Source organism: Hippopotamus amphibius, chromosome 6, assembly GCF_030028045.1.
Source record: "Hippopotamus amphibius kiboko isolate mHipAmp2 chromosome 6, mHipAmp2.hap2, whole genome shotgun sequence".
NCBI classification, from domain to species: domain Eukaryota; kingdom Metazoa; phylum Chordata; class Mammalia; order Artiodactyla; family Hippopotamidae; genus Hippopotamus; species Hippopotamus amphibius.
In genome coordinates this window covers 102,614,257-102,632,557 of record NC_080191.1, presented here as the reverse complement: position 1 = coordinate 102,632,557, position 18,301 = coordinate 102,614,257, and the positions used below count along the sequence as shown (strand labels likewise).

Sequence of the window (18,301 nt, the reverse complement as noted above, 5' to 3'; positions counted from 1 at the left end):
AGAGCCTGCCCTGGAGTTGCACTGGTCCCTGGGCTGTCCTTAGGCAGAGCCAGCCCTGGGCACAGTGGCAACATTGCTGAAACCAGTGACCTCCTTCCCCTCCCCAAACCCCTCACTCCCAGTGGTCTTACCTCAGGTGTAAGATTCTGCCCTGCTTGAGATGCTGGGGTTTTACGAGTGTTTCACATTAAAATAGGCTGACGTGGTTATGGACACATGATCTATTTAGTGGAAGAAAATCCAGCGGGGAAAGAATTATGTAAAGCTATGTGCAGAGTATATGTAAAAGCATATACGCATACAGTAAAAGAACATGTACGTTTAAGAGAGAAAAAGGTCTAGAGCAGAGAGCTTCATACCATGGTCCACAGGCTTTGATCTGCTTGTTACCAGTTAAGGTGAAGTACATAGAGAGATTGAGAGTAAGACTTTAAAAATGTTTCTCTTTAGCAGTTTGACTTTGCTGTGACACCCAAGTGGCTTTTCACTTTTCTGGTTTATTTTTGTTGTATTCTGCAGAAGTGTTGAGTCACGTTGGCTGGTGGCAGGGCAGAGGGATGCGTTCCCCAAAAGGGTGAGAAGTACGTACCCTCAGGTGTTAGTAGTGGTTCGTGCTAGTTGCTAAGAATGCTGGCGATTTGATGTCTTTCACTTCTCTGTGTTTTCTGAATGATTTGCAGTGCCCATATTTTATTCTTTTCATAGGCAGGGCGTGTGGGTGGAGTACGAAGCAGTATTATAACAAGATGTCTTTTGAGTCAAAGAAATGAATCTCTATGGAAGGAATTTTAGGGACGGTGAAGGCGGGTGGGGAGGAAGCTTTCGGATTGGTAGTGCCTGCCCTAATTGTAGGCAACCCCTGCTGTTGGTGGGCTTGCTCGGTGAATTACTGTACTCTTAAACTCTCCTGTGGTAACTCATGGAGGGGTGAAGAGTGCCTCAAAGGCATTTTAGGATAGTTTGCAGCCAGGACACCCTCACTTATAAAAATACAAGAACAGTCACCAAGATAGAACAGTGGGAAACATTCCACACGTTAAGAATATTTATATATTCAAACTTCGTTATTGTATGGATTTGAGTGGTAGCATCCTTGCCACAAGGATGAAGACTTGTGGGCACATAAAGCCTCCCTTGCATAGTGCCATTCACTGTAGTCACTTAGGCAAAATGATGCTAGTGTGGGCTGTTGGCTAGAATATAGAAGTAGCTCTCAGTATTGAAATGGAGTCTACTGCTTTAAGAAAATCAGGTGGGTCTTTCTTTTAAACTATAAAGGCCAGTGAGATAGTATGTAAACTTTCCTGGCACCATTGTGGGAATGCGGACACTGGCTATTGTAGTACAGTGACGTGACTTTGTCCCCAGGTTTATCTGGGATAACGTCCCTCTGACTGCAGGGTGTCTAGGGGTGTCTCCGCCTCAAAAGAAGACAGGCTCTGAGGGTTGGCGGATCTGTCGTTGTCCCCGCAGTTGATAGACTCTTCAGATACCCCTGTTGTCAGAGAGCTGTGGTCCCTGTGGCCTGCAGGCTTTTAATATTGAGCTGTTATTTTTCCTTCTGAGCGTTTATTGTAGGAACTTTCAACATCGCGGTGTATTTGTGTATGTTCGGCTGGATCAGTTAAACATCTATTGAACCTCATCCTTTGGCAGCATCCCAGGTATCTTCACCCAGCCCTCCGCTCTGAAAGTTGCTTAATCTGCCTGTTGCCACACAGGTGCTTCCAGCAGTAAAGACCGTATCCCTTTTATGCAGTGTATCTTAACTGAGAGTCTAACGATAATTTGCAAATTTGCAAAGGCACTCTTAGAGAGCTCGGAGAATCAGCCTCTTTCATTTCCTTAAAGGAAGATGGAAAACAGTTTTGTTCTATTCTTGCCTGACTTTTTTCCTTTGCTGTGTTTTGCTGAATTATCCAAGAGATATTCATGTTTGCTCTGACGGAAAGAAACTGCCAGCAGGGAGACAATGACAGGAATATCCGCTGTTTATTCCCACCGCGGCCAAACCCACTTAATGTAAATGCATATCGTATGGTATCAGACTCACCCGAAGCATGATGAATGGGGTTTGGGTGTCTTCGTCCACCTGACCCTTTTGTTGCCAGCATGCAGAAGCCTTCAGCTTCATTCCGATAGATTTGAAACCTACGGATTTGTGGTTCTCTTCCCTGGTTTTTGGCTTTTTTGGAAGAAGAGATGAAACGAAGATGTCCTTCCTTGTGGTTCTGGTTACTATTTCTACCTAACGAATTACCCCCAAACTACCCCAAATCAGATGCTTTTCTTGCCCATGATTTGTGGGTCAGGAATTTGGAGAGGGCTCCATCGGGCGATTCTCGCTGGAGGAGTCTTGTGCAGTTGTAGTCAGGTGTCGGTGCTCGTCCGAAGGCCCGACGGGACCCGCTGTCCGGGGAGCCCTGCTCCCGTGTCAGGTCAGGGATGCTGGCTCTTGGCTGGGGGCTCAGCTGCTCAGGGGTCAGTGTTTACGTCTGCCCGTCCCAGCACGGCAGTCCCAAGTACTCTGACCTCCTCTTGGTGCCTGGCTTCCTGCAGTAGGCACCCCAAGGTGACCAGGTGGGAGCATCACAGCCTTGGAAGTCCTGTAGCAGAGCTTCTGGTGTATTCTGCTGGTCCAGGCAGCCACGAGCCCGCCCAGATTCAAGAGGAAGGGGCCCAGACTCCATCTCTTGATGGGAGCAGTGCCAAAGCATTTTGAGTCCCATTTGAGAATGGCCACACTCCTGGTGGTGTTACAGAGACAGTGGCTCCTTCTGAGGCCGCAGGATGTCCGTTTTACTTCGTGAACAACCGCTTTTCACCGTGCCTTGCAGAGTTGCTTTAATGGTTAACCAGCTAGCAGAGCAAGGACTTTGATTTGTACCCTCAATGACCCTTAAACCAGCCAGCGACAATTAAAGCAAGAGGGAGGAATTTTGAGCAGTGCTGTGGGTCTTGCTATAGGGAATTCTCTGCTGCCTTGCCCGTTTCTTAAAAATTTTGTCTGAGAGAACATTATGCTGTGGCTTCAATGCCTATTTCAGAAAATTAGTGGATCGTAGAGCCGCAAAGTACAGTAGCTGGACAGACACTTTATAAGTTCAGGAGAAAGGTTCTTCTTCAGCTCCGTGGACAACTCTTGACGTGCTGCTTTCTTTCCCTGCCATGGGTTTTGCTAGCGTCCTCACTGCAGAAATAGGATCCTGGTACTGCATGCATTTGCTAGAAATTGGATCCACTCCCCAAGTTGGAACTTGTTCAAACAAATCATACTTTAATGCTGTGAACCTTGGGATCAAAACGCCATAGGAAAACTCGTTTCGGAGCTGATAGAGCAAAAGCATGGGCTTGGGAGTTCGGGAGAGCTAGATTTGAATTCTCCCTCCACTTCTTCGTAAGCTGCGCAGTCTCGGCAAGGTTTTTTAGCTTTTTCGGGTTTTTCATTTCCTCCTCTCTAAACTGGGAAGGGTAATACCTACCTTACAGGGCCATTAAAGAGTAAATAAGGTGATAATTGTAAAGTGCCTGGCACGGTACCTAGCATATAAAACGTTCAACCAGCTTTGGTCCTTCCCTTTCTAACCTTTGCTATTTCTTGAATAACAACATATCCATAAAAGTCACTACTATTTATTGAAAGCTTATTGTATTCCAAGCATTGTGCTAAGTGGTGTATATAGTTGATCCTGTTAGTTCTCACAACAGCTCTTGAGGACGTTGATGAGACGCGCAGATTGAACCAGCTCTCATGGGTCACATGGCCAGTGAGATGAAGACCCAAGATTTGAATCCAGGGGTCTGAGGCTGGGGCCCATGCCCTGAAGTAGTTTTAAGATGTGTGTTTGTGGGTGTGGAGGCTACATCTTCTGAGGTCCTCACTGAGGCTGGTGAGATGAAAGAATGGTGATCTAGAACTTAGGGGGACCAGGTTTTCAGTCTTTGCCCTGACACTCGCCAAACACATATCCTTCAGAGAGGCCTCAGTTTCTTCCTTCGTGAAATAGCAGCCTCTCAGCTAAATGATGGGCAAAGGCTTTTCCAGCACTGATATTAAATGACCGAGATTTAAAAAAAATTATTTTATTGAAGTATAGTTGATTTACAATGTTGTGTTAATTTCTGCTGTGCAGCAAAGTGGTTCAGTTATACATATATGTACACTCTTTTTCATATTCTTTTCCATTATGGTTTATCACAGGATATTGAATATAATTCTCTGTGTTATATAGCAGGACCTTGTTGTTTATCCATTCTATATGTAATAGTTTGCATCTGCTAATCCCAAACTCCCAATCCATCCCTCCCCTACCCACCCCTTGGCACCCACAAGTCTGTTCTCTACGTTTGTGAGTCTGTTTCTGTTTCATCGATAAGTTCATTTGTGTCATATTTTAGATTCCACACATAAGTGATATCATATGGTATTTGTTTTTCTCTGGCTTACTTAGTATGATAATCTCCAGGTCCATCCATGTTGCTGCAAATGACATTATTTCATTCTTTTTTATGGCTGAGTAGTATTCCATTGTATATATGTACCACATCTTTATCTCTTCATCTGTCGATGGACATTTAGTTTGTTTCCATGTCTTGGCTATTGTGGCTAGAACTGCTGTGAACAGAGGGGTGCGTACATCTTTTTGATTTAGAGTTTTGTCCAGATATATGCCGAGGAGTGGGATTGCTGGATCATATGGCAGCTCTGTTTTCAGTTTTTTTAAAAAAAATATTTATTTGGCTGTGCTGGGTCTTAGTTTTGGCATGCGGGATCTTTAGTTGTGGCATGCATACAGGATTTAGTTCCCTGATTAGGGATCGAACCCAGGCCCCTTGCATTGGGAGTGTGGAGTCTTAATCACTGGACCACCAGCAAAGCCCTTATTTTCAGGTTTTTGAGGAACCTCCATACTGTTCTCCACGGTGGCTGCACCAGTTTACTGGAATGACTGAGATTTTGATTTGGATCTAGCCATGTGCTGAATGAGCGGGGTCCCCCTCAGTCTTGACGATGAGACATACAAGACGGTCAATCAGTGCTGCACATAGTTGAAGAAAAGCCCCTGAGAAGATGAAAGTCCTCTACCTCATTCCTTCTGACCCCCAGTTGTTCTAGAAGCAACCACCGTTCATGTTTTTAGCCATTTCTTCTGGGTTCTTCTGTGTCTCTTAAAGCAGTGGCAGTGGACATTGACTTTGGTTCCTTTGCATCCTTTGTCTTCCTTTCTTTCTGTTCCGTGGGCTGCAGTTAGAAGGCGGGTTCTCCGAGAGGAGCAAGGCAGCTGCTTGCCTGGAATGCTGGGCAGTGGGCGGCCCTCGAGCTTCCCGAGGCCGAGCTGTGAACTCCCCGCACTGCCCTGATACTGGCGCTCGTGTTGATGCTAAAACGGACCTTGTGTTGCATAACCGCGTGATGGGTGGCTGGAACATCACCCCTGATGAATGCGCACATAAATCTTATGATCTGTCTGAAATCTAATATTTGCAAATTTGTGAAAAAAAGTGGGTCAGAGTTGAGGAAATGTGAAGCCTCTCGGCATAAACATGGAAATAGTTCACTTGTGGTTGAACTCTGTAAAATGATGCCGTTTCAGCAATTCTGCCTCCTCTCACACGAAGAATCCTGTGGGTTTAAAAATGTGTTTGGCCCTGAATGAAAAAGCAGCAGGTCCCGTCAGCCGTCCCAGCTGTGTGTGTGTGTGTCAGTGTGTGTGTGTGTGTGTGAGTGTGGATATATGTGTGTGTGTACAGTAGTTTTGTAACTTCCATCCCTCCTCCAGGGCCTCATACAACGGACCCTTGTGCCCAGAGATTAAAGGGCTGATAGCTTTTCTCCTTTGTAGTGCTTTGGTCCTCAGGCTGTTTATTAATTTGACCTTGGGCTGTTTATTAATTTGACCTTGGGCTATTTATTAATTTGACCTTGGGCTATTTAAACATTTTTTGTAACGGAGTAGATCCCATCCCGGTGGCTCCTGCCTATGTAACAACAAAATAGGTGAATTGAAAGTAAGTCTTTCCCGAAATGACAGACATTCTACAGAATAACTGGTTCACATTATTGAAAGCTATCTAGTCCATGAAAAACTAAAGAATGTTCCAGATGAGGGAGATGAGAGGGAGATTGACAACTAGGTGCCGTGCGAGTCCTGTGCTGGATCCTGGACCAGGAAGAGTATCTTTTTTCCGTTGCTATAAAAGATGTTGGTGGGACAGTTGATGCAGTTTGAACAAAGTCATAGGCCAGATTAACGGCATCACATCAGTGTTAATTTTCTGATCATGACCATGATACTCCGGTTATGTGAGGGAATGTTCTCTTCTTTAGGAAATATACACTGAAGTATTTTAGGGTAAAGGGACATCACGTTTGCATCTTACTCTTATTTTTTCCAAGTCTGAAATTATTTTAAATTTAAAAAGTTTAAAAAAGAGCCTTTTCTTGTCGTTGGCCAGAGCTGCGTCGTCCAAGGGAACGCTCTTGCACTGTTGGTGGAAATGTAAATTGATAAGCCACTAGGGAGAACAGTATGGAGGTTCCTTGCAAAACTAAAAATAGAACTACCATATGACCCAGCAATCCCACTGCTGGGCATATACCCAGAGAACACCATAATTCAAAAAGACACCTGCACCCTGATGTTCATTGCAGCGCTATTTACAATAGCCAGGACATGGAAGCAACCTAAATGTCCATCAACAGATGAATGGATAAAGAAGATGTGGTACATGTATACAATGGAATATTACTCAGCTGTGAAAAGCAGTGAAACTGGGACATTTGTAGAGAGATGGATGGACCTAGAGACTGTCATACAGAGTGAAGTGAGTCAGGAAAACAAATATCGTATATTAACACATATATGTGGACTATAGAAAAATGGTACAAATCAGCCGGTTTGCAAGGCGGAAATAGAGACAGATGTAGAGAACAAACATATGGACACCAAGTGGGGAAAGTGGGGAAGGTTGGGGGGGGAATGAATTGGGAGATTGGGATACCAAATAGTACACTCTAAATATATGCAGTTTATTGTCTGTTAACTGTATCTCAATAAAAGTTCTTAAAAAAAAAAAAAAAAAGCCTTTTCCTCATTCCCAGAACTACTAGCTGCCTTAACTCAGCCTCCAAATGGCTCTGGAGTCCTGATGTTGGCCAGAGCCGCGTCGTCCAGGGTGGCGGGGCAGCTGTGGTCGCGGCTTGTGCTCTGGGGAAGGGAGCCCGTCCTCCCTTGCTTATTTGGAAACATCCTCTAGTCAGATCAGGGTTCTGGTCAAATCAGAACACAGCCTTTCTGCCTGGGAGGAGGAACTTGGTACCACTTAGGCCTAAAAAAGCCCCCAGACCCTTGTTCACCTTGGAAGAGGCCAATTTGCACCAGGAAACCATGCAGATCACCGTTTTTTCTTACTTTCCTTTCTTCCTCTCTCGGTGGAAGGAAGCTCTTGGTGGCTCAGGACCAGGACAGATGCTGTGGTGCTGTGGGAAGAGGAAGCAGGGCTGGCCTTGTCACCAAGGCTGCCAAGCGTCACAGGGCCTGCCCCCGGGTCTGGGTCTGGGGTGAGAATCCCCTGCACTTTGTCCCAGACCCCTCAAACAGTGTAAATAAAAGGCAGGATTTTCTGAAAAGCTGGAGGAGTTCTTCACAGACCGCGGCGGGGCGGGCATTGTAGAGCCTTGAGCAGGGACACCAGGCTCCCCGGCGTCGTTGTTCACGGCGCTGGTCCCCACTCTCAGATGCACCTTGGTTGGGTTGGTAAATGATCTGGCTGTGTAATTGCCGAGTTCGGGTCAGGAACCCAGATCGTCTCCCGCACCCCTCCTCTTCTGCCTCCTCTTCTCTCTGGTGCTTTCTCTTCCCTCTCGGTCATCTCTGCCTGTGTCTGTCCCGGTCTCTCTGAGCCCTCTGGCTTCCTCCAGTCTGTCCCCTGGGAGACGGTCTTGTGTCAGAAGCATGGTGGCAAGGCTCTGCTTACGCACCGTCCCCGTAGAAGGTGAGTTTGGAAGACCCCTCAAGAAGCCTCTGCCTCTGAAATTGGGGGTTGAGGTGGGAAAGAAAGGGAGGCAGAGGGCGGGAGTTAGGCCCTGGTCCCCGGCAATGATTCTGCTTCCAACTTGGAGGCCCTGGTATTGTCTTCCCCCTTTCTTTTCCATGCACATTTCCATCCCTTCGCAACAGCCTTCACCAGGCTCCCTGGTTGGATGAAACTTGCTGATGCGGAATTGGGCCTGCGCGGTGCTGGGGGTGTCGTGGTCCTCATGGGGCTGGCTCCCGCTCCCTGGGGGCTCCTGCCCTCGCTGTCCTTCTCCACCTCTGCCTCCTCCCAGCTCCTGGGCCCTCTGCCTTGGCCTTTGTGGTTTGGCTTCCCAGGCCCTGGCTCTACCCTGGTGCAGTCTTTCTACTTCCGCCCCTGCTGCAAAATGCCTGAAGGTGGAATCAGATTGTCCTGGCTGCCCTTCTCACAGGGCTGTGACAGCCACTCCCTGTGGCAAGAAACACAAGGCAGAGGCCAGAAGAGAAGGCACTGGGAGGACCTGGGAGGGTGGCGTCATCCTTCCAAGTGGAGAGCAGAGAGACATCCGGGCTCCAGGAGCTGGTCCTGTGCTGTCCGGAATGGCAGCCACTAGTCCCATGGGGAGATTTGAATTATACTTTACAAATTAAAATTTAATACGAAATCCAGTTAGCTGCACTAAGGATATTTCATGTTTTTATTTAGCCACGAGTGGTCGGTGGCTTCTGTCGTGGGCTACACAGGTACAGAGCATGCCATTGTTGCAGAAAGTTCTAGCAGACAGCCCTGGAGGGCACTTGATCCCGTTCACCCAAGCGGTCCGAAAGTGGTTTCTTTGTGTTAGTAGCTACCACGAGTGCTCTTAAAGAATAGATTGGATGGGTGGGAAGAAAAGCACGATTTATAGTAACGCTGAAAGCATGTCAGCTAGCATAGAACTGGTTGGGTCGGAGTGTTTCTGGTGGTGCCTTTCATTGTGGGATTCCGGAATGTTCCGGCTACTGAGACTTTACATCCCAACTCTCTCCTTCTCCTGCCTCTGTCACAGTGTTTGCCTTATCCTAGTTCTGTATGTCTGGTTTCTTCTGTATTTTCCTCTGCGTGCATTCACATTTGTACTGAAGTTTGTGTGAAAATGAGACTTCATGACTATAAGTGAAAAGGCATCAAAGGGGAGATAACTCTGTTTAAAGCAAGATTTTTAATGAAGGACCATAAGGACGTGCCCAGCTCGTAGGGCCCTGCTTGGTGACTGTGAGAGCAAGGCTCCTTTGTTTCCAGTGGATGTATGGTTTTGCTTATCAAATTCTAGCCGATTCCCTTCTCCGGGGAAGGCTCTGAGCCTGACTTAACTCCCCCTTTCTCAAAAGGGTTCCGGAGACAGTGGCCCCACACGGAGTCTTTCTCCCTGGGAAAATGGGAAGGAGTAAAGGGAAGCCTGACGAGGAGTAGCTGCTCCTCTGTTACTGAAAATACACTGGTGTTTCCCTCCAGCGGGGTCTCTGCAGGGCGGTCCAGGGGGAAGGGATGGTTTGGTGCCAGCAGCTGACCTGATGCTTTTGGGCCCGAGGTTCCTTTTACACTCTTGTGATCCCTGGGCATTTCAGAGAGCTTTTGTTTTTGTGGGTAACACCTACGATATCTGCCGTGTTAGAGACGAAGACAAAGTTGTTTTATGGGGCTTTTTATTTCTGCGGTGTCTGTTGTAACTTCTCCTGTTTCATTTCTAATTTTACTGATTTGAGTCCTCTCCCTCTTTCTCTTGGTGACAAAGTTGTTTTAAAAACTTGTATTCATTCATTAAAAATCACAGCAGTAAACCTATTACACGTCAATGTAAAGAATACATCTTATCTAAAATAACTATTTCCCCAAAAATTTGTGAAAAGAAAGCGGTCATTTTATGGTTCTTGTCAGTCTCTTTCATTGTCTGGCTTAATAGAAGAGCTGGATTCTCATTTCTGCTTCTGCATTCTGTCTCATGATGTCACATATCGAAGAGTCTGTGGAAAACTACACTGAATAGTCATGAGAGAATGAAGGTGAAAGAGGCAAATTAAGTTGAACTAGATTATGAAAATGGTTTTGACCTTGCAGACTCTCAGAAAAGGTCTCAAGGAACCCCCAGCTCCTATGCCTGTGTTCCCTGGACCAGACTTTGAGAACCATGGGTGAAGTGAAAGACACATGGACCAAAGGACTAGAGGTCTGTGCTCTGCAGCCTCATGGTCCCCTGTGTGTGACCTCAGGCCAAGCCAGCACTTCTCCCTGGGGCTGAGTTCTTTTATCTGGAGACTGGGCCCCATCCTTCTTGCTAAGCCTGGCAATCCTGTCCTACAGGGGACCTTGTGAGGCTCAGATCTTGCCTATGAAATCTTTCCATGAGCAGAAAGCAGTGTATTTATAAATGGCATTACTAGGGATCTTTTGAAGTTTGGTGTCATCTTTAATTTGTAGGCCAGTTATTTTTAAAAACTGACATCATGTCCTAATCTTGCTTAGTTCTGGGGACACCTTTGTGAAAGGGAGAGGCTGTCCTTCTCAGCTTGCAGGTGAGATCATCGAGGCTTAGGTGAGTGGACTGGCCGGAAGACGGGCTTGTCCCCAGGGTGGTGACCCTCGCCTGCCGTTTCACAAGGCACACGGGCGCTGGTGTCGTGTGGCTGGTGTTCGTCTCATACAGGGCTGTGTGACACATTCAAACAGGGGGACTGCCACCCTCAGCAGTTCTTTGCTTGAATAATTTGCCCTCAGTCTGAGTCACCTAATGGATGTGACACAGTTTTCAGATTGGAAGATCTGAGGCCTCATCCGGGCTGAGGGAGCCCTTTTAGAGCTCCTTCAAGTGCTGATCTAAAAAAAATCAGCTGCTAAACGCCCTGGCCCGGACGTGGCTTATTTTTCTTGACTGGTAGAAGGTCTGTTCGTTCTCCCAAGGTGTTTGTACTTCTGTACTGCTTCCCTTCATGGATCACTTCCTGTAGGGAAATCAGCTCGTTCGCCTCCCTGGACACTCCTGGAAGCAGCCCCCACGCTGATCTTGGGACACACATTTGCCTGTAATTGAAGGAGACAAGGAACCACGGTCAAGTCTTTTCTCAAACTAGGAAATAAGGCAAAAAGCACAAGTTCAGTTGTGGCCAGCTGGCGTTAAGATGGATTGAAAAAAAAGAGAAAAGACATGCTTTATACAGGGTAGGTCGAATGAAGTTCCCCAGACTCTGTTCCTTATAAGCATGGCTTCACTGTAGGGGCAGAAGCCCCCCAGCGGGTACCTGAATTTAGTTACAGTGCTTTGCCGCGATACAGACTGTAGATTGACTTTCCCCCACTTGAATCCATTAATATGACTACCTTAAGGCATACAGTATTTTTAAATTTTTTTAAAAAGCTTAATTCAGTTGCGGATGACAGAAATCCAATTCCAACTAGCTTACATACAGCATGAAGCAAGGGTGCCAGCTGGGTGTGTGTGTGCACTGCTTTGGCTCTAGGAAAGTGGAGTATAGGGTTAGACTGTAAAGCATCGCTAGGTCCAAAAGCTCGAAGTGTCACAGGGACTCCCTCCCTCCCCGCCTCCCGTAGGCTCTCCCCTCATGGTGCCAAGATGTCTGCCTTCTGCTCCAGCTTTCATTCCATCCTCTCAGCCGTCTCAGTGGGAAAATGTTCCTCTTTCTAACAGTTTCAGAGAAGTCCCAGAATGAAGTCTTACCGGTTCTGATGGGCCCTGTGCCCTCCCTCAGCAATCCCTGAGGCTGGGAGTATCCCCGACGGATTGGCCAGGCACAGGACCGGTGCTGGGACCGGGATGAGGCCCAAGAACGCCAGGGCTGTTGTGTTGGGTAGGCAGGACAGGTGTTGGTTTGGGGGCTCCCACACCCCAATATTTGTGGCGAATGATTACGCAGGTAGCCACGACCCTCTGTGGGATGGGAAGAGAACGAGGCCCGCTCGCTTTCATCAGGGAGAAGGCTGGCTTTGTGTCTGGCTTTTCACGCATCTTGGGTGAATAGACTTGGTGGGGGTTGGCTGTCAGCCAGGCCTGTGTCATCAGCCCTGCGGCACAGCCCCTTCTGCGCAGGGAGACGCGGATGTCAAGTCATATCACTTGGGCCCAGCACTCTTTGTTGGTCACACACGTGACCGGGCTGGTGGTCCCTGAATCTGTCGACCAGTCTCACCTGAGGACCTCAGTCCACTCTTTGGTAAAACCCGGATTTGATCTGGTGATGCCTCTGCTTAAAAATATACTGTGTTGGGGGGGAATGAATTGGGAGATTGGGATTGCCATATGTACATTACTAATAAGAAAAAAAAAGTCAAATTGGACACTTAAAAAAAACCGCACGGTGATATTTTACTACAATTTTTGAAAGGGCAAAAAACAAACAGCAGCACACCCCCCACTAGTATCCCAGCCTCCCGCCCTATCCCCGTTTTGTTTCTCCCTTAGAGGCAATTTAATTGGTCAGTTTAACATATTTTAGCTGATTATGTAGGTATTTACTTCTGGGACTCTAAACAGTAGGCTTTGTGTGGCTCTTTCTTGACTTTATAGTTTTAGTTCTTATCTGCGGACACGCCCTGTGGAAGATGAGGCTTTAGTCTCCTTCCTGCTGTGTCGTCCTCCTCCGCACCCCCCTCTCCCACTCCCAGCAGGACCGGTTGTAGTCAGTGTTGGGCGTTGACATTGTTGCAGCTAGAAGCAGCCATTCCCTTGGGGGGTATTTCCTTTTTTTGTGGTAGATACATCCTTCAGGCATTGCTGACAGCATGCAGGTGGGAAGTAAACTGAGACTCGCCCATTGTGCGTGGGGTTGAGTTCAGAGGCCTTGGTGTGGCCCACGTGCCCTTCCTACCTCCACCCCCAGCCGTCCCACCTGCCGCCTTGCCTTTCGCTTTGCTGGTCCCTCAGCCCAGATGCCCCTTCTCTGTCTGGTGAAACCCTCCTCCCTCCGAGGCCTGGCTGGGATGGCACTTTCTCCGGGTGTGGCCTTCCCGGTTGTGTGTCCGCTGCAGTGTGTAGACTGAGGTCTTGGTACTTATCACACTGCATGGTGCTTATTATTTTTTTAAATTTATTTATTAGTTGGCTGCATGGGGTCTTTGTTGCTGTGTGCGGGCTTTCTCCAGTTGTGTTAAGCGGGGGCTACTCTTCATTGCGGTGCGCAGGTTTCTCACTGCAGTGGCTTCTCTTGTTGTGCAGCACGGGCTCTAGGCATGTGGGCTTCAGTAGTTGTGGCTTTCGGGCTCTAGTAGCTGTGGCGCACGTGCTCCGCAACATGTGGGATCTTCCCGGCCCCGGGCTCGAACCCGTGTCCCCTGCATTGGCAGGCGGATTCTTAACCACTGCACCACCAGGGAAGTCCCATGGTGCTTATTTATTTACTGCTTAAGTTTAAATCTTGGCTCTGCCGTTTCCCAGCTTTGTGACCTTGGGCAAGCCACCTGGTCGCTCTGTGCCTCAGTTTCCCTCTTTCAATATCTTGTAATAACCTATAAGGGAACAGAATCTGAAGAAGAATGTATATGGATAGCTGAATCACTATGTTGTACACCTGAAACTAACACAACATTGAAAATCAACTATACTTCAATTAAAAGAAAACAAAAACAAAAAATAGCTATAGCACCTACCTGGTAAGGTAGTTAGTGATTGTGTACTCTGATAGAATGAAAGCGTCTGCCCCATGGAAAACTGTCCATCTGTTCCCTGCACCCCCCTCATGCAGGCAGGAGACTTATATCCACTGGTGCCCAGCACAGCTCTGGACAAATCCGCAGTCTCTGAGGGCCGGGCAGGGGAGCTCAGTGAGTGAAGCAGGCTGGGTGTGGCTCAGGCACAGGGCGTGGGGACTGAAAGGACAGTCTCTAAGGGGTGACTTCTCTACTTCCAGCCAGTGGTTGCCAGGTAGGCATGGGGGCCCAGTGTTTTTATTTATTTTTTTACGAGAAATTTGAGAATCCACATTATTAAAAAATGTATGAATTTTCCTGACATTTAGTACACAGCGTACAGGCCGAAAGCACTAAGCCTGTAGGCCCAAGGCTGTTGGTTTGGGGCCCAAGTCTCACTTCCCAGAGGAGGTGCAGCATGATGGTGTGACCTGCCCTGGCTCACACAGCTGACTGGTTTGGCCCCGGGTTTTGCCTCCTGTGGTCTGGACGTGGTGCTGCCCCCTCTCTCACCAGGGTGGTGGCTGGGAGGACTCAGTGTTGCGTGTGGGTGCACCTGCAAAACAGCTGCCCACACAGGGTAGTGGGTTATTCCTTCCATCCCATTGCCTACCCCTGCCTCATCCACCCCCTTGGTGGTGGTTAATAGGATCATGGGTCTCTTTTTATGCCAGGTGGAAAAAATTGTATGCATTTATTGAGGACCTACTGTGTGCCCAGGAACTGTTAGGTGTTTCACATTTGCATTCTCTTCTAGTCCTTCCAGCAGCTCTACCTATGAGATGGAAAGTAACCATTTTATAGGTAATAAAAATGATTCATAAGGAAGTTAACCTAGTCGGGGCCTCACGGAAAGAGGTTTAACCAGGATTGGATCCATCTCTCTGGTAAAAATCCTGAGCGTTAGACAACATGTTCCCTCCCACATACTAGCAGTCAAGTCCCACAGAAGCTCAGGGGGCCTTTGCTGGTCCCCGGTGGCCTGCCTGCATCTGTGGTGCTTCTTCTGGAGGACAAGCCTAGTCTTACTCTGTCTTGGGCAGCTGTAGCGCGTGACTGCAGGCGTGCCCAGATCGGAGGGAAGGCAGGGAAAGTTAAAATGATGATGAGGATACAGGCCTGGGGGAAGCGACAAGGCCTGTGTCAGAAGTAGGATGGGGCCCACCTGCTGAGAAGCTCCCGTGCAAGACAAAGTATATGTCTTCATGTGCTGCGGCCCTGGCACTTTCAGACCCATGTAGAAAGGCCACAGCACAAGATGATGGGGGGAAGGAAATTAGACGTGGTCGGGACCTTCCTCACCCCCATGAGCCATCCAAGTGGCCCCTACAATTTTATGTTTAGAAATCGTTTTCAGATAGTGAGGCAGTTGCCTTGTAGCTGGTGGAGCCCACGTGTTTTACCAGCAGGGTGGCCGGCGGCTCTTGGGGCCGCCCCACGGCTGGCGATCATGTGTTTTTTCTCTTTCCCTGAGTACCCACTTCCCCTCTCAAGCGCACGCACACACCCCGAGGAGTGGCTGTGTCAGGCCAGTGCCCGAGGGAGTAGAGGGGACCTGGGGGCTCTGAAGCCCTGACCGACCCTCCAGCGTGTCCTCCGAGACCTGGGATTCAGTGTCTTCTTCTCAGTCTTTTTTCTCCTCCTTGTGACATCCATGGATCTGGTTTCCTGACTTTCACAATGTGGCTAAGCCTGGCACTGCCCACCTGCCCGTTCTTCTCTCCCAAACTCTTACCGAGGCCCACCTTGCTCGTGGCGTCTCTGGGGTGGGAGGCACCCTTCCCTCTGGCCATTCTCCACGACCCAGACATCCAGCTTCCTCAGTCTCTGGGCGACGCTGCGCCACTCCCTCCCCTCCTGGGGGGCATGGCTGTGCCACCTGCTCTGGGCTCACCGTTTCCCCTCTCGCCCAGGTGCCCATCTGTGCCTCAGGCTTCTGTGCAGATAGTACCCCCTGGAAGCTTCCCGTGAGCCTAAGTCCCTCCCCCAGAGCTCCCCAGACCTGCTCTCCCCGACCCTGGCCTGGCGAGGCTCTCTGTCCTGGGTCCCACAGCACCTGCACCAGACCCATCCTGGCTCAGACTCTCCTGGGATGGGCTGTAAATGCCTCCCTCACCCACCAGACTGAAGTGCCCTGAAGGCAGGGCCCAAGCCCAAGGCCTAGCACAGGGTCTGGCACGTAGGGCATCTGTACCCACTGTTTACTGTCGGCCCCGTTACACGGTCGGGGACGTCGTGGGAGTAGAGCACATGGTGCCATCGTTAGGGAGGGAAGCTGCCAGGAGTGGCTGGACTGGGCATCTTCTCCTGAACGGAGCCTTTCAGTCTGACCAACATCATCCGGTATAGTAGTCACTGGCCACATTTGTTGTTTACATTTACATACAGTTAATTAAAATGAAATAAGTTAAAAACTCATTTCGTCAGTCTCGCTAGCCAGTGTCAAGTATTCAGTAACTGCGTGTGGCTGGCGGCGGCGACACTGGCCAGTGCAGATGATCGGACAGCTCCAGCATCATGGAAGGTTCTCTTGGGTGATGCTGCTGCAGACATGGTCTTGTGAAGGTGTTACCTCAGGGCCTCGTAGGCCAAATGGAGGTCCTTCTGGGGGCTTCTGGTTAAGTGAAGCAGATTTCCGCAGGTTCCTCCTGAAGCCTGAACCGTGTCCTCAATTTCCTGTCTGCAGGACATTCGTCAGAAGTTCCGCTCTGTGCTGGTTGAAGCGACGGTGAAGCTCGATGAGCTGGTGAAGAAGATGGGCAAAGCCGTGGAAGACTCGAAGCCCTACTGGGAGGCGCGCAGGGTGGCGAGGCAGGTGAGCCCTCCAGCTCCGTCCATCGCCCCGCCCCGCCCCGCTCACACCGCTGACTCCCGGGCCTGCCGCAGAGGGTCAGGGGCGTGGAAAGGGCGGGACTTCGTCAACAGGTGGATTTGGAGTTGGCCTCTTATTTCCCTCCCCTCGCAGCCTGCCTTCACTCCAGCCCTCCGCACTGTTAGCACGGTGTGGGTGCTGGCGTGTAGATGCCCGCACCAGTGGACGCCACCTTTCTGCTGGAGTTGGTACCCGGGTCCACTTCCCAGGAGGCGGGGTCAGCTCACGTGGGCTGGAGGCTGTGTTTAGGACGTCAGGCATGTCACGTCCTCTGCCCTCCCTGATGACTGCCTGTCGGGCAGCAGGAGGAGCGCCCCGCCCCCGATTCTCCTCCCCCGCCCCCATTCTCCTCCCCCGCCCCCGATTCTCCTCCCTGGTGCGGGAGAAATCAGCTGTTTGCGTCTCTCCAAACATTGGTTCTTTGTCCTGAGAGCCCAAACAGGCAACAGAGGAACCAAGACCTGAAAAGGGGCGGCAGAGGGGGCTGTGGTCAGGCGACCGCTGGGGCTGCTGGTGTCAGAGTGTGTCTTCTCTGGATCGTCACCGATGTGGGGACCTCCCAGCCTGAGAACCAGGCGCTGTGAACTGTAAAGAAAAGAGGTCCCAACACACAGCGATGCCTGCTGTGTGCCGGGCCCTGGGCTGGGGGCTCTCACACCCCTCGGCCCACGTGGGCTTCCCGCTCGGGTGACTCTTGAGCAGTTGGTCCAGGTGGAGTTGCTGTCCCTGCTGTGTGTTGTGTGACAGAAGATGCTGTTTCCTAGAGTCTCTGTGCGTTGATCCTCGGTGAGCGTGCAGGTGCTACCGTGCACCCGCACTGTGTGTACAGCGCGTTGTTGGGCCGGGAGGGCAGGCCGTGGGAAAAGCAGGCCCCTGGGAAGTGACGCCCCAGGAATGTGTTAAGATGGGAGCCGTTGAGGATAAGCATCTGGGACGTGGGCACCTCTTCCCCGCCCTGCCCCTTGCGCCCCTCAGATTTCTCATCAGGGATCCCCTTGATGCTTCGGTGGTTCTGCCGAGATCCTAGCTCTGTGTTTGGGTTTTGCACCCTGAACCCTAAGCTGAGCTTTCTGGTTGAGACCTGCCAGATAATGTTGCCTTTGTTCCTAGACAGACCAGCTGCCTGAAACCCTTCCTTCCCTGGCCTGCTGCCCTGGGCTGTACAACATGAAAGTGCCCATGACTCGTTGGCCTGGAGCAAGCCTGAGCAGCCATCCTTCTCTCTGCCTCCCTCTGGGCCCCACCCAGGCCTGCAGCTTTCCAGGGAGAAGCAGCCCTTCCCCAGAAGGTGCTCACCAGTCCCCAGAAGCTCCGCAGTGCTGAGGCATCCTCCGTCCAAAGTGCCCTGTGCCACAACCTTCAAGGTGCCCCATGTCAGGGATGTTCTCACCCACCATGGCCCAGGGTGGTAGTGGTCTTGTCCTTGCAGTACGAAGGGTTAGGTTTAAGGAGAAATTTCTGATGATGTAAACATTGGCTCAATACTGAGGAGGTCACGAATGCTCCTCTTCTGAAAGTCTTCAACACTTGAATTTATGGTCCTTTTGAGGACACAGATATCTATTTAGAAACATCCACGTCCGCATGCTGTGGGGTGACGTCACAGTGGTCTCTGAAAGCATCCCCTTGGAGCCTCAGCAGTGGCTTCCCCACGGGAGTGTCCCCACTGGGTCCCCTGAGTTCAGATTTTGGAGCAGAGCTGGATGGAGGGACCTTTGTGTTCGGGGGCCTCTGGAG

At 49.8% G+C, this 18,301-nt stretch overlaps 1 protein-coding gene across 1 annotated transcript in view; it reads left to right on the top strand.

Moving 5' to 3' along the window:
• Positions 1-18,301, top strand: part of SH3BP5 (SH3 domain binding protein 5) — a 69,895-nt gene that overhangs the window by 9,842 nt on the left and 41,752 nt on the right. Inside the window, exon 3 of the mRNA XM_057737864.1 lies at positions 16,379-16,507. Coding sequence (XP_057593847.1) covers positions 16,379-16,507 — 129 coding nt within the window. The remainder of the gene's footprint in view (positions 1-16,378; positions 16,508-18,301) is intronic.